Source organism: Salvelinus sp. IW2-2015, linkage group LG4p, assembly GCF_002910315.2.
Source record: "Salvelinus sp. IW2-2015 linkage group LG4p, ASM291031v2, whole genome shotgun sequence".
In the NCBI taxonomy this organism is placed as follows: Eukaryota; Metazoa; Chordata; class Actinopteri; order Salmoniformes; family Salmonidae; genus Salvelinus; species Salvelinus sp. IW2-2015.
In genome coordinates this window covers 18776021-18791658 of record NC_036841.1, presented here as the reverse complement: position 1 = coordinate 18791658, position 15638 = coordinate 18776021, and the positions used below count along the sequence as shown (strand labels likewise).

The window sequence follows — 15638 nt, the reverse complement described above, 5'->3', positions numbered from 1 at the left end:
TATTGCATGACATAAGTATTTGATACATCAGAAAAGCAGATCTTAATATTTGGTACAGAAACCTTTGTTTGCAATACAGAGATCATACGTTTCCTGTAGTTCTTGACCAGGTTTGCACACACTGCAGCAGGATTTTGGCCACTCCTCCATACAGATCTTCTCCAGATCCTTCAGGTTTCGGGCTGTCGCTGGGCAATACGGACTTTCAGCTCCCCAAAGATTTTCTATTGGGTTCAGGTCTGGAGACTGGCTAGCATCCAGGACCTTGAGATGCTTCTTACGGCGCCACTCCTTAGTTGCCCTGCTGTGTGTTTCGGGTCGTTGTCATGCTGGAAGACCCAGCCACGACCCATCTTCAATGCTCTTACTGAGGGAAGGAGGTTGTTGTGCCAGATTCTCGCGATACATGGCCCCATCCATCCTCCCCTCAATACGGTGCAGTCATCCTGTACCCTTTGCAGAAAGCATCCCAAAGAATGAGTTTCCACCTCCATGCTTCATGTTGGGATGGTGTTCTTGGGTTGTTACTCCATCCTTCTTCTTCCTCCAAACACGGCGAGTGAGTTTAGACCAAAAAGCTCTATTTTGTCTCATCAGACCACATGACCTTCTCCCATTCCTCCTCTGGATCATCCAGATGTCATTGGGCAAACTTCAGACGGGCCTGTTCATGCGCTGGCTTGAGCAGGTGGACCTTGCGTGCGCTGCAGATTTTATCCATGACAATGCAAATTAATTACTTAAAAATCATACAATGTGATTTTCTGGATTTTTGTTTTAGATTCCGTCTCTCATAGTTGATGTGTACCCATGATAGAAATTACAGACCTCTACATGCTTTGTAAGTAGGAAAACCTGCAAAATCGGCAGTGTATCAAATACTTGTTCTCCCCACTGTATATATATATATTTTATACAACAACTTAATGTGTTAACACTGCTTCATCTAATAGCACAACCAAATTTCCTGGATTGTGATGAAAGAAATAAAAGCTGAAATAAATCATTCTCTCTACTATTATTCTGACATTTTACATTCTTAAAATAACGAGGTGATCCTAACTGACCTAAGACAGGGAATTTTACTATGATTAAATGTCAGGAATTGTGAAAAACTGAGTTTAAATGTATTTGACCGAAACATTTTGGATCTGTAAAAATTGTGAGTGTTGGGGTGTGCTCTGAGAGCGACACAAGCTAAGGAAATTAACTGTTCTAATGCAAAAATATGCAAATGTGTACAGCCAAGCAATTTGTAGCTTGATGCAGGTACGCAGGATCAAGAGCTGCGCTGGGACTCCCTCTTTTCCTACAGCTTTGCACAGAGGCCCAGTCCCACCTCTCTCCAGCTCCTGCTGAGTACACGTCCCTTCCGGCAGCATGTTTCAGCCACAATTTTTATAAACGTTTGGCCTATATTCACTTGTCAATTGACACCGATATCTGCAATCAGATTTCACAGTCAGATGACAAACTAGCCTATATCCTAGAGCACCTAGACCAGGGTTCCCCAACTGGCGGCCATTCGGCCTTGCAATTTTTTATTTTTTTTTATGACACAAAGGGGAACGACATAAGACTATAAAAACACCAGCAAATCAGCTCCAAGTGATTTTAATTTTGGAAATCTGTTCCAAAGTATTCCCACTTATAAGAGAGAAATATACAGTATGTTATCGTATGCAAATGTTAGCAAGGTTTGAAATGATTCTGTTTTGGTAAAATATTATATCCATTTGGATTTCTTGCGGTCAATTTGCAGTTTAGAATTTTCTGGCCCTCTAGTTGAAGATTCCTGACCTAGACCAAGTGTAGACACATTACAGGCTATTATATTACATTCTGTAATAGATTTGGGTGTACTACCCCCGGAGGTCCAAACATACACTGAGTGTACAAAACCTTAAGAACACCTTCCTAATATTGAGTTGCGCCCCCCCCCCCCCGCCTACAAGGTGCCCGAAAGCGTTCAACAGGGATGCTGGCCCATGTTGACTCCAATGCTTCCCACAGTTGTGTCAAGTTGGCTGGATGTCCCTTGGGTGGTGGACCATTCTTGATACACACAGGAAACTGTTGTGTGAAAAACCCAGCACCGTTGCAGTTTGACACAAACTAGTGCGCTTGGCACCTACAGTACTACCATACCCCGTTCAAAGATACTTAATTAACCCTCTGAATTGCACACACACAATCCATGTCTCAATTGTCTCAAGTCTTAAAAATCCTTTAACCTGTCGGCTCCTCTTCGTCTACACTGATTTGAAGTGGATTTAACAGGTGAAATCAATAAGGGATTATAGCTCTCACCTGGATTCACCTGGTCAGTCTGTCATGTAAAGAGCAGGTGACACACTAGTGTCCACTGTCCAGTGGTTGTGACCTGGAACCTGTAGCTAGCTGTGTGACAGACACTGTGTGTCAATCTCATACCCTCTCGTTCTCCCTGCATGCACCTGACCTGGATTCTAGGAAAGCAGCAGCTGTCAGAAAAATATGCATTGAAAGATGAGATGGAGAGAACATTGTGCCAGCCCCTCAGCACCAGGAGGGGGAGAGGGAGAGGATGAAGAGAGGGGGCAGCAGCATGGCAAGGGGAAGTTTGCAGCGAACCAACCTACTGTAGCAGCCCATAGCTCTAGAACCCAGGCCAGAGGTGTGTGTGCAAGTTGTAATTTGTGATAATGGCCATAATAGCTGGACATTAGTGGAAGTGATTTGGTATAGCTGGCACACACACACAGAGAGCGAGACACCTCTGGGTGAGTGATGAGCGGGATGGGGCTGCTGATGCTGGATGTCCCCGTCAGTCTAATGGTGTAATCACATCTCTAGACAGACGGGGACAGACAGGGACGTCATTGCCTGCAGCCGTCTTTCTTTCTCTCTCCCTCATTCATATATATATATATAGGCTAGAGGGAAGGACTAGGAACAGGATATTCCTACAGCCCTGTCACAAACACACAGTTTAGGGGTGCTTTGTGTGGGGGGGTTGAGTGGGAGATGCATATGGGAAGTTTGCAGGGAGATGCCTACCCCTATACGCCAATTGGTTTGGTCACCCAAATCTAGCACTCCCACCCCATATCCTCCTGTGTGCTACTGCTGGTTGCCAGGGAAACGGTGATGCTGATTTGTCAACCCTTTCCTCTTAGACCCAGACAGCCCAGGAAAGTTGAGGGAGGGAGAGAGACTGTCTGGGTGCACACTGTTCCTGGTAAGTCCATGAAGATGAGCTGATTCCCCCACCCCCCCATCTCTCTCTCACTCACTCACTCACACACAATAAACATGGCTTTGTATTGTCGTCTTTCAGGTGGAATCTGTTATCTCTTTTCTAAAATGTCTCTTTTTTCTCTCTAACAGAATGAAGATGGGTGCTCTCCAGTGAATTTAGACTTCCTTGTCATAGAACAGACCTCATAGAATGGAACTCACAGATTCACAACCAGACCTCACCAGTCAGGCCCCACAAACCAGACGGGACAAAACTATTACTGGACATTACAATCCAGACCTTGTAATCTGGATTTCACAATCCTTACTTCTTCATCCGGATTTTGTAATCCAGACTTCACAGCTTGGACATTGGACATTGTAAACCATTGTAAACCTCACAATCCATAACCTGGACCTCACAACCCGGACCTGCAGTGTTGATGCTGTAACCCAGCTCCTCCTCTTAGCACCGGTATGGTACTACTCAATGGTACTCCGCCTCACCGCACCACTTCCTCAGGCAACAAAGCGGCAAACCTGCCCAGTCTCACCTGAGGACTGTCCAGTCTCAAACCTGCCCAGTCCCCCACGTCATATTATTATTTTTTTTAATCACTTATTGGCTTTTTGTTGCTTTTGTTTCTTGTTACGGTCATTTACATTTTATTTACATTTTGGCCAGTTTGGCTTCCAGGCCAGTGTCCCCACCACACAACTCTGATGCTTCCACAGCATCATACCAAGCCTCCAAATGGCTACAGTAGTCACTAGGGTTACTTGAACTTTGTCTTCTGTTACATGCTACTGGGTTCTTCCATGTCCCTGTCAGCAACAAATTGTGCTTCATTCTAGTAGTTTGTAAATAGGTTCTTTAGAGGATCCTCTTAAATAATGTGTTACATGTTATATAGACACACAATGTCAATAGTGTTGTCATCTAAACATCCAGTCAGGCAGGAATAGTCCCATATCGGAGCTGTTGGTACTAATACTGACACGGTATAACTGTCTAGCTGAAACCCGTAATGGCTTTCACAGATCTAATGGCAGAGCCAACTCTATGTTGCTGTGGATTTCTAACATTGTTATTTTGTGACGACGGAAAGTTGTCACTGGTACGGCATTGTTACCAGGTGTATGTGGTTGGAGCGTATCATATCAACTCGTAGGGCTACATTGCAACAGTCTCTTCCGTAGAGGCACCTCTGTAAAGGCTTGGAAGCCAGTAAAGTTGCTTTCGACGTTTTCATTTTATTTTTCATTTTATTTTTGCAGGAAAACATGGACTGTAATAGGTTCACACACAAAAAAAAGGGCATATTTTCTGTCATACTTGCTGCTGAAGACTTTAACAAACAATCTCTGTAAATTATTGAATATATAATGTCAATTGTTTGTTTTAAAAGTCAAGATTATTTAACATGGTTTATATCTGTGCTTTTTGAATTTTAACTGAAACATGTCCAATATTTTTGTATTCCTTATTAATGGGAAATCTGCTTCTTTACATATAATCCTATATATTTCTGTCCACCTCATGGGTTTTTGCTCTGTTGTTGAACATTTTGAATGTTGTTATGTGGATTCTAGGTACTACCCATGTTAAACAAGAACCCCCACTCCTCCAAACACACACCAGCACCATCCCAATGGGCCTGTTCCTGAGAGCGTTATACTCCTCTGTTTCTCTGTAAGTCTATAGGCTACAGCTGTGTTGCTCTGTAATCCCGTAGGCTGCAATTGTGTATTTTTCTAACTGGATTGGCTGCAGTTGGGTCTATCTGTAATCTAATAGGTTGTGTTTCCTGCGGCCACCGAACTTCACCTGGATGCTACTTACGTGCATGTAGTTCCCGAAACACAATGTAGAAAACAAATTGTGCTCTATTGCTCATGATGGGGAACAGCGAGACAAGATGAACCTCAAACCTCGCCACCAACCCTGTCTTCCACTGGAAATAATGTATGGTAAGACAACAGATGATAGCAATAATAAATGGATGGGTTGGAACGACTGAATATAACGTCAATGTGGTGAACAACATGAGTGAATGTTATATAAGAACTATCAACTGAACAATTGAAGAATGAATGGATGTACAAATTAGTGGATGAGTAAATAAACGCATTAAAGAATGACAGGGATAGCAAGAGCACCAATATACTGTAGCATGGGGCTTTGCATTCTCATTTACCCCTGTGCCCTTTGTTAGGTTCTGACAGAATGAAAAAAACTAAACACTACTCATTGCTCAAACCAAGTTTATTCACCCACTGGGTCAAACAGCTGAAAAGACAAAAACATGTTTCTACCAGCACAAGTATTTATACCCTCCTATTAGGCGGAGTCTCCTCTTTGCAGATCTAGACAGCCAATACATCTGTTGCTAGGCAGGAATTTAGGTGGTGTGTGTTAAAAAATTGTTCCTTGTCAGTTCTATTACCTCAGCCCACATTCCTCACTCCTCCTTAATGCAAGGCTATCCAACCTTATCAATGACTGAAACTAGACTGTTACCCGTTGGCCCTCTCCATAGAATCAATGAGATTTAACAATAGCATTAAACATGTAAAGTAGTTCTAGTAGTATATGATGACATGGTCTAAGATGTTTCTACAACTTCATTGGATTCCGCTTGTGGTAAATTCAATTGATTGGACATGATTTGGAAAGGCACGCACCTGYCTATATATGGTTCCACAGTTGACAGTGYATGTCAGAGCAAAAAYCAAGCCATGAGGTTGGAGGAATTGTCCGTTGAGCGCCGAGACAGGATTGTGCCGAGGCAAATATATGGGGAAGGGTACCAAAATATTTATAAACTTGTATTGTTAGATTTAACAATAACGTTATACATGTAAAGTAGTAGTAGTATAGTAGGGTAATAAACTTTCTGGAACCTCTGTAATAAAGTAGATATTTTTATATTTTCTTGTACAACGGTGTCTTTATTCATTCGATGGCATTAAGTCATTTAGCAGACTTTATTACCCAGAGCGACTTACAATCAGGGCATTTAACGAAGTAGGTATAACAACCACATATACAGTTGAAGTGGGAAGTTTACATACACTTAGGTTGGAGTCATAACTCGTTTTTCAACCACTCCACAAATTTCTTGTTAACAAACGATAGTTTTGGCAAGTCGGTTAGGACATCTACTTTGTGCACGACACAAGTCATTTTTCCAACAATTGTTTACAGACCGATTATTTCACTTACAATTCACTGTATCACAATTCCAGTGGGTCAGAAGTTTACATACACTAAGTTGACTGTGCCTTTAAACAGCTTGGAAAACTCSAGAAAATGATGGCATGGCTTTAGAAGCTTCTGATAGGCTAATTGACATAATTTGAGTCAATTGGAGGTGTACTTGTGGATGTATTTCAAGGCCTACCTTCAAACTCACTGCCCCTGCTTGGCATCATGGGAAAATCAAAAGAAATTGTAGACCTCCACAAGTCTGGATCATCCTTGGGAGCATCTGTACAAACAATAGTACGCAAGTATAAACACCATGGGACCACACAGCCGTCATACCGCTCAGGAAGGAGACACGTTCTGTCTCCTAGAGATGAACGTACTTTGGTGCGAAAAGTGCAAATCAATCCCAGAACAGCAGCAAAGGACCTTGTGAAGATGCTGGAGGAAACAGGTACAAAAGTATCTACACTGCTCAAAGAAATAAAGAGAACACTTAAACAACACAATGTAACTCCAAGTCAATCACACTTCTGTGAAATCAAACTGTCCACTTAGGAAGCAACACTGATTGACAATAAATTTCACATGCTATTGTGCAAATGGCATAGACAAAAGGTGGAAATTATAGGCAATTAGCAAGACACCCCCAATAAAGGAGTGGTTCTGCAGTAGGAGGGAGGGCAACAACCCAGCAGCAGCAGACGCTACCTCCGCCTTTGTGCAAGAGGAGCACTGCCAGAGCCCTGCAAAGACCTCCAGCAGCCACAAATGTCATGTGTCAGCATATGTCTCACAAGGGGTCTTGAGGACTTCATCTCGTACCTAATGGCAGTCAGCTACCTCTGGCGAGCACATGGAGGCCTGTGCGGCCCCACAAAGAAATGCCCCCACACCATGACTGACCCACCGCCAAACCGTCATGCTGGGAGGATGTTGCAGGCACAGAACGTTCTCCACGCGTCTCCAGACTCTGTCACGTCTGTCACATGTGCTCAGTGTAACCTGCTTTCATCTGTGAAAGCACAGGCGCCAGTGCGAATTTCCAATCTTGGTGTTCTCTGGCAAATGCCAAACGTCCTGCACGGTGTTGGGCTGTAAGCACAACCCCCACCTGTGGACGTCGGCCCTCATACCACCCTCATGGAGTCTGTTTCTGACCGTTTTGAGCAGACACATGCACATTTGTGGCCTGCTGGAGGTCATTTTGCAGGCTCTGGCAGTGCTCCTCCTTGCACAAAAGCGGAGTAGCGGTCCTGTGCTGGGTTGTTGCCCTCCTACCCTCCTCCACGTCTCCTGAATGTACTGCCTGTTCTCCTGGGTAGCGCCTCCATGCTCTGACACTACGCTACAGACACAGCAAACCTTCTTGCCACAGCTCGCATTGATGTGCCATCCTGGATGAGCTGCACTACCTGAGCCACTTGTGTGGGTTGTAGACTCCGTCTCATGCTACCACTAGAGTGAAAGCCACCGCCAGCATTCAAAAGTGACCAAAACATCAGCCAGGAAGCATAGGAACTGAGAAGTGGTCTGTGGTCACCACCTGCAGAACCACTCCTTTATTGGGGGTGTCTTGCTAATTGCCTATAATTTCCACCTGTTGTCTATTCCATTTACACAACAGCATGTGAAATTTATTGTCAATCAGTGTTGCTTCCTAAGTGGACAGTTTGATTTCACAGAAGTGTGATTGACTTGGAGTTACATTGTGTTGTTTAAGTGTTCYCTTTATTTTTTTGAGCAGTGTATATCCACAGTAAAATGAGTCCTATATCGACATAACCTGAAAGGCCGCTCAGCAAGGAAGAAGCCACTGCTCCAATACCGCCATAAAAAAAGCAAGACTACGTTTTGCAACTGCACATGGGGGACAAAGATCGTACCTTTTGGAGAAATGTCCTCTGGTCTGATGAAACAAAAATAGAACTGTTTGGCCATAACGACCATCGCTATGTTTGGAGGAAAAAGGAGGAGGCTTGCAAGCCGAAGAACCCCATCCCAACCGTGAAGCACGGGGGTGGCAGCATCATGTTGTGGGGGTGCTTTGCTGCAGGAGGGACTGGTGCACTTCACAAAATAAATTGCATCATGAGGAGGGGAAATTATGTGGATATCTTGAAGCAACATCTCAAGACATCAGTCAGGAAGTTAAAGCTTGGTTGAAAATGTGTCTTCCAAATGGACATTGACCTCAAGAATGGGCCAAAATTCACCCAACTTATTGTGGGAAGTTTGTGGAAGGCWAGCCAAAACGTTTGACCCAAGTTAAACCATTTAAAGTCAATGCTATTAAATACGAATTGAGTGTATGTAAACTTCTGACACACTGGGAATGTGATGAAAGAAATAAAAGCTGAAATCAATAATTCTCTCCACTATTATTCTGACATTTCACATTCTTAAAATAAAGTGGTGATCCTAACTGACCTAAGACTGGGAGTTTTTACTAGGTTTAAATGTCAGGAATTGTGAAAAACTGAGTTTAAATGTATTTGGCTAAGGTGAATGTAAACTTCCAACTTCAACTGTAGTACCAAAAGGACACACTCATTCAAGGGTTTTTCTTTATTATTGCTATTTTCTACATTGTAGAGTAATAGTGAAGATATCACAACTATGAAATAGCACACATGGAATCATGTAGTAACCAAACAAGTGTTCAACGAATCAAATTATATTTTATATTTGAGATTCTGTCAACCAGCTTCACGAGGAATGCTTTTCCAACAGTCTTGAAGAAGTTTCCACATATGCTGAGCACTTGTTGGCTGCTTTTCCTTCACTCTGTGGTCCAACTAGTCTCAATTGGGTTAAGGTCGGGTGATTGTGGAGGCCATGTCATCTGATGCAGCACTCCATCACTCTCCTTAGTCAAATAGTCCTTACACAGCCTGGAGGTGTGTTTTTGGTCATTGTCCTGTTGAAAACAAATGATTGTCCCACTAAGCACAAACCAGATGGGATGGCTTATTGCTGCAGAATGCTGTGGTAGCCATGCTGGTTAAGTGTGCCTTGAATTCTAAATAAATCACTGACAGTGTCACTAGCAAAGCACCATCACACCTCCTCCTCCTCCATGCTTCACGGTGGGAACCACACATGCGGAGATTAGGGCTGGGCGAAATGGCCAAAATCTCATATCCCGATAACGAGACATATCACAATATAGTACATTTTCTGTAAATTCAATGAATAAATAGTTTATATAAAATGACGCCATGTAAAGGCCTATTTCTTATTAGATTTTGAATTATTCTCAACAAATAAAAGGTACTTACTCATATTTGATTATTTCTCCTTTTATTTAGAACTTTTGTGGAAATTTTCAATTAAGCGTGTAATAAAATATAAATATATGAAGTCTAAAAAGGTAAATAGAAAACACTTCAACTATAGTAGCAAACAAAATAAATATTGGCCTAAAATATATCTATGGATATTTTTGGTGGCTTTCCTGTTTTGCATGTTATTTTGGCATTAATACGTGTCACATATCAATTTGCATTTTGTACCTTGGGTTGAGTGTTAGCACCAACTCACGAAACCCCCGTTTCTCGACCGTGTAAATTGGGGCCATGTATTTGCAGATGTAAGTTGTAACGGCAGCTGTTATCTCCTTCCATCTTCGKAATTCTTTGCCATATGGTGTGCCGCGGGCAAAAGCCTCTTACAACTTTGTTTTGACACTCGACTGTACTTTTTTCGATCTCATTCGTAGATTCTCCGTACTGTTTCACATGATTCTTGCGTAGGTGGTAAAAGAGGTTAGTGGTGTTTGAGCCTGTTGTCGGGACTGGCCTGCAGCATATTTTGCAGAGGACGGTTTTCTGGTCYGTGTCAGACTTTTCATACCCAAACCACGTCCATGCGACTGAAGTAGCCCCCCTTTTAGRTAGGAGCTCCGTGTCTCCATGCTCTGTGTCACGTTCACTCTCCTCCATGGTTGTTTGTGTTGCAAATTTCCTTCCACACGGAACGCAAAGCGTCGTCCAATTGACAAAAAATATTGCCGTAAAGAGTGTGATTTGCGACACAACTAAATAAACGATAGAGCATAATATGAAACGATAGACGTTTTTCTATCGTCACACGATATATATCGTCATAWCGCCCAGCCTTTGCGGAGATCATCTGTTCACCTACTCTGGGTATCACAAACACACTGTGGTGGTCCTCATGAGAGCCAGTTTCATCATAGCGCTTGATGGTTTTTGCKACTGCACTTGAAGAAACTTTCAAAGTTCTAGAAATGTTCTGGATTGACTGACCTTCATGTCTTAAAGTAATGATGGACTGTCACTTCTCTTTGCTTATTTGAGCTGTTCTTCCCTTAATATGGAGTTTGACTTTTACCAAATTGGGCTATCTTCTGTATACCACCCCTACCATGTCATAACACAATTGGCTCAAACGCATTAAGAAGGAAAGAAATTCCACAAATTAACTTTTAACAAGGCACCTGTTAATTGAATTGAATTCTAAGCTAACATACGTAATTGTTTTAAGATGGTCATACCAAGGATCATTTAGCTTTTTGATTTTGAAGTTTAAGACCCATTAAGGTATAAAAAAATATATGAAACAATTATTGGATGAAACATTGAATTTGGCATTACTCCTATAAGTCAATAGAAATGCATTGCGTAACAGATTCACGATATGGAGCAATATAGATGGTCCAACTAAATAATTTTTTTCTGAAGTGTATCTGAGAGATATAAGGAAGATAAGAAAACATATGTATTTATCCCCTTATTTTAGGCACTAAACTATCTCCATACAGTGCATTTGTAAACTATTCAGACCCCTTCCACATTTTGTTACATTACAGCCTTATTCTAAAATGGATTAAATAATTTTTCCCCCTCATCAATCTACACACAATACCCCATAATGACAAAGCGAAAACTAGTTTTTAGAAATGTTTGCAAATTTATAACAAATAAAAACAAATACCTTATTTACGTAAGCATTCAAACCCTTTCCTATGACACTTGAAATTTGAGCTTAGATGCATACTGTTTCCATTGATCATCCTTGAGGTGTTTCTACAACTTGGAGTCCACGTGTGGTAAATTCAATTGATTGGACATGATTTGGGAAGGCACACACCTGTCTATATAAGGTTCCACAGTTGACAGTGCATGTCAGAGCAAAAACCAAGCCATTAGGTCGAAGGAATTGTCCGTTGAGTTCCGAGACAGGATTGTGTCGAGGCATAGATCTGGGGAAGGGTACTAAAAAAATTCTGCAGCATTGAATGTACCCATGAACACAGTGGCTTCTATCATTCTTAAATGGAAGAAGTTTGGTGCCACCAAGACTCTTCCTAGAGCTAGCCGCCCTGCCAAACTGAGCAATCGGGGGAGAAGGGTATTGGTCAGGAGGTGACCAAGAACACAAGTGGGGATCCCTAGTGGCGCAGTGGTCTAAGACACTGCATCTCAGTGCGAGAGGCATCACTGCAGTACCTGGTTTGAATCCAGGCTGCATCACATCCAGCTATGATTGGGAGTCCCTTAGGGCAGGTTTGGGTTTGGCCGGGGTATGCTGTCATTGTAAATAAGAATGTGTTCTTAACTAACTTGCCTAGTTAAATATAGGTTACTTTTTTTTTAACCCCATGGTCTCTCTGACATCGGAGATGGGAGACCCTTTCAGAAGGACAACCATCTCTGCATCACTCCACCAACCAGGTCTTTATGGTAGAGTGGCAAGACCGAAGCCAATCCTCAGTAAAAGGCACATGACAGCCCGCTTAGAGTTTGCCAAAAGGCACCTAAAGAACTCTCTAACCATGAGAAACAGATTCTCTGGTCTGATAAAACCAGGACTGATCTCTTTGGCCTGAATGCCATGCGTCATGTCTGGAGGAAACCTGTTACCGTCCATACGATGAAGCATGGTGGTGGCAGCATCATGCTGTGGGGATGTTTTTCAGCGGCAGGGACTGGGAGACTAATCAGGATCGAGGGAAAGATGAATGGAGCAAAGTACAGAGAGATCCTTGATGAAAACCTGCTCCAGAGCGCTCAGACTGGTGCGAAGGTTCACCTTTCATCAGGACAACGACCCTAAGCACACAGACAAGACAACGCAGGAGTGGATTAGGGACAAGTCTCTGAATTTCTTTGAGTGGCCCAGCCAGAGCCCGGACTTAAACCCCGATTAAGCATCTCTGGAGAGACCTGAAAATAGCTGTGCAGCGACAGTCCAACCTGACAGAGCTTGAGAGGATCAGCAGAGGAGAATGGGAGAAACTCACCAAATACAGGTGTGCCAAGAAGACTCGAGGCTGTAATCGCTACCAATGGTGCTTCAACAAAGTACTGAGTAAAGGGTCTGAATACTTATATAAATGTGATATTTCCGTTTTTTATTTGTATACATTTGCAATATTTCTACAACCCTGTTTTTGCTTTGTCATTATGGGGTATTGTGTGTAGATTGATGAGGGAAATAAGGCAGTAACCTAACAAAATGTGGGAAAAAAAATCAAAGGGTTTTCAAATGCACTGTACCAATTAAAAATGGTTAACTGGTACCTTCAGACGGAAAAACGGAAAAGACCATCGTGTTTGTGAGCTTCTCAGCTGTCCACAGAGGGGTCATATTAGTGTGTTGCCCAAACCGTTCGGACGCTACAGACAGAAGTTGGCCGAATAGGCTGTGCTGACTTCAGATGAGTCTTGTGAGGCTTTTGGGTGCCATCGTGTTCATGAGAGTCTCATCTTTCAATAGAGTGATCATATAATCATTTTTAAGCTAAACTGTTCGGACACKAGACATTTTTATGAGAAGACCGCTTTTCGGGATGTCTCATGGTCTGACAAACACCCCTCTAGCTCTGCCACCTTTTACCGCAGGAAGGGCGATCCCGGAGGATGTGGTGGATTGCCCATGCAAGAAAATATATATCTGTAGTTTAAGTAGATGGGGTTTTGTTATTATGCTAATTCGATTTCAGTGGGGGCACGGAAATTGTAGGATTATGTTTTTTTAAGGAAGCTTAATGAAGTATGCAACAAGAAAACATAGAAACACCCAGACTTTGAAACACAAAACACTGATTTGCTTTGGCATGGTTTGCCTTTTGAGTTATTTTATTTTGTTCTCTCTGGCTTTTACCTCAAGGAGATTAACCTGGATTAGTAATGGTTCAATTAAATACATGAACAAGCCAGGTAATTAACTGGACGGTCTCTCATGTTTTACGTCATTACTCATGGAACTACTTACGTAAATACAAGTCTGAAAGGTTGTAGTCCAAATGGTTGGGCCGTGGCATTCGTAGAAATAGAATTCTAAATCTTTGACAGTTTTACTCCTCAAACAATGGCATGGTAGTGGCATGGTATCATGGCCTGGCCTCCCAATACAAATCTAGGATCAGTTTTCCGTTTGGGAGGAAAACACTAAACTGACCAGAGATCAGTGTCTAGGAGCAGTCTTGTCGAGCAGTCCTGGCCTGCCTCCTGTCCTGAGGTAGCTATCTGGGGACAGTGTCCTGACCTGGCATCTCCCCTTTCTAATTCACTTAACTAGCTGGAGTCCACAGGCCATGCGCCATTCATTCTCACTGTGCCCCAGAGAGGTGTCACAAGGTGCTAATGTAGTAGGCAGGGGTTAAGAATTAGGCCGTATAATTTGAATTACTAGAATGGATATTCTAATTCTATAGGCAATGGCCATGTCTTCACCTCATGGTACCACGCTAATATGAGAAAGTGGGTACCTTGTCAGTTGCACAACTGAATGCATTCAACCGAAAAGTGACTGACCGGCTCAAATCGGTCTTATGTAGCAAAATTTGAAATTGGTTTTTTTACATTGGTAAAAAGTAGAGACTCAGAACTACAAAATGGTATATCATACAATGTATTTTTTAGGAACAATGGGAAAGTGATTCTGCTTTGAAAGTTGCTAAACTTGTATACTCACTTTTGAGACAAGGGCTTTTGAATGTTTTGGTACCTACTGGAGAGCTTTCCTTTGTCTACACCCACTCAGCATTGTTCACACCCTCTTAAGCCAGCCCCACCCATCTCTTTAAGGAATCACATGTGATGTCATGTGCTAAACAGTGAGTAGTGTAGTAAAGATTAAGACTAAAAGTGGTAGTAACCTACAATAAGGAAAAATCCCAGGTAAACAGAAAGTGTCCAGATACATTTTTTTTTTGAAATATTAGATGACACTTAACCAGACACACTTGTCTAAATTGATGGATCAATTGAAAGAAATGCTATAACCCCCAGCCACATCCAGTGGTGGAAAAAATACTAAATTGTCATACTTGAGTAAATGTAAAGATACCTTAATAGAAAATGACTCAAGTAAATGTCACCCGTAAAATACTTGAGTGAAAGTCTAAAAGTATTTGGTTTTAAAAATACTTAAGTATCAAAAGTAAATGGAATTGCTAAAATTTACTTAAGTATCATGGTAAAAGTATAAATCATTTCAAATTGCTTATATTAAACCAGACCAATTGTTTTTAATTTTTTTATTAACGGATAGCCAGGGGCACACTCCAACACTCAGACATAATTTAAAAACAAAGCATTTGTGTTTAGTGAGTCTGCCAGATCAAATGCAGTAGGGATGACCAGGGATGTTCTCTTGATAAGTGTCAGAATTKGACAATTTTCCTGTCAAAATGTAATGAGTACTTTTGGGTGTCAGGGAAAATGTATGGAATAAAAAGTACATTATTTTATTTTGAAATGTATTAAAGTAAAAGTAGCAAAAAATATGAATAGTAAAGTAATGTACAGATACTKCCCAAATGCCTTCACACCAGTACATTAGCATACTTTATATACTGTTACACACGCACTTATCACATAGTATTCCATACATAAGTTAAGGCCATGCAACCTGAGTTTAATCCTGAGTGAGGTGCACATGTACAGTACATAAACAGATGCATGCAGTGGACACTTGATACGGTCACATGATATTTTTATGGTATGTCAGAAAATCATGTTACGACAACATTAATTTTATATATCAATATTTCGCTAAGTCTTGCTAAGTGGATGGGTCTCTACAGAAGGTGTAAACGGACAGCCAAATGGTTATTTGCATAGTAGCAATATCAGAAATAGATAGTGTCAGTATAAATAAAATAATATACAGTATGTACACGGACAGTAGTGATGGATGAGGTAGTTTTATCTGCATACAATCAGGGGTAAAGTGGCTG

The 15638-nt window shown here is 41.8% G+C and overlaps 1 protein-coding gene across 3 annotated transcripts in view; it reads left to right on the top strand.

Annotated features, from left to right (window-relative positions):
* Positions 1-6150, top strand: part of irs1 (insulin receptor substrate 1) — a 56605-nt gene extending 50455 nt beyond the window's left edge. The window contains exons 2-4 of one of the 3 annotated variants that reach the window (XR_011475321.1): positions 2473-2656; positions 3159-3220; positions 3370-3387. Coding sequence is in view for 2 of the 3 variants with exons in the window: in XM_023982753.1 (XP_023838521.1) it covers positions 3159-3220; positions 3370-3429 (122 nt within the window). In the remaining variant the exon portion in view is untranslated. Of the gene's footprint in view, positions 1-2472; positions 2657-3158; positions 3221-3369 lie in introns of all 3 variants that reach the window. The other 2 variants (XM_023982753.1, XM_023982754.1) reach the window with 2 other exon arrangements.
* Positions 6151-15638: the final 9488 nt, after the last annotated feature.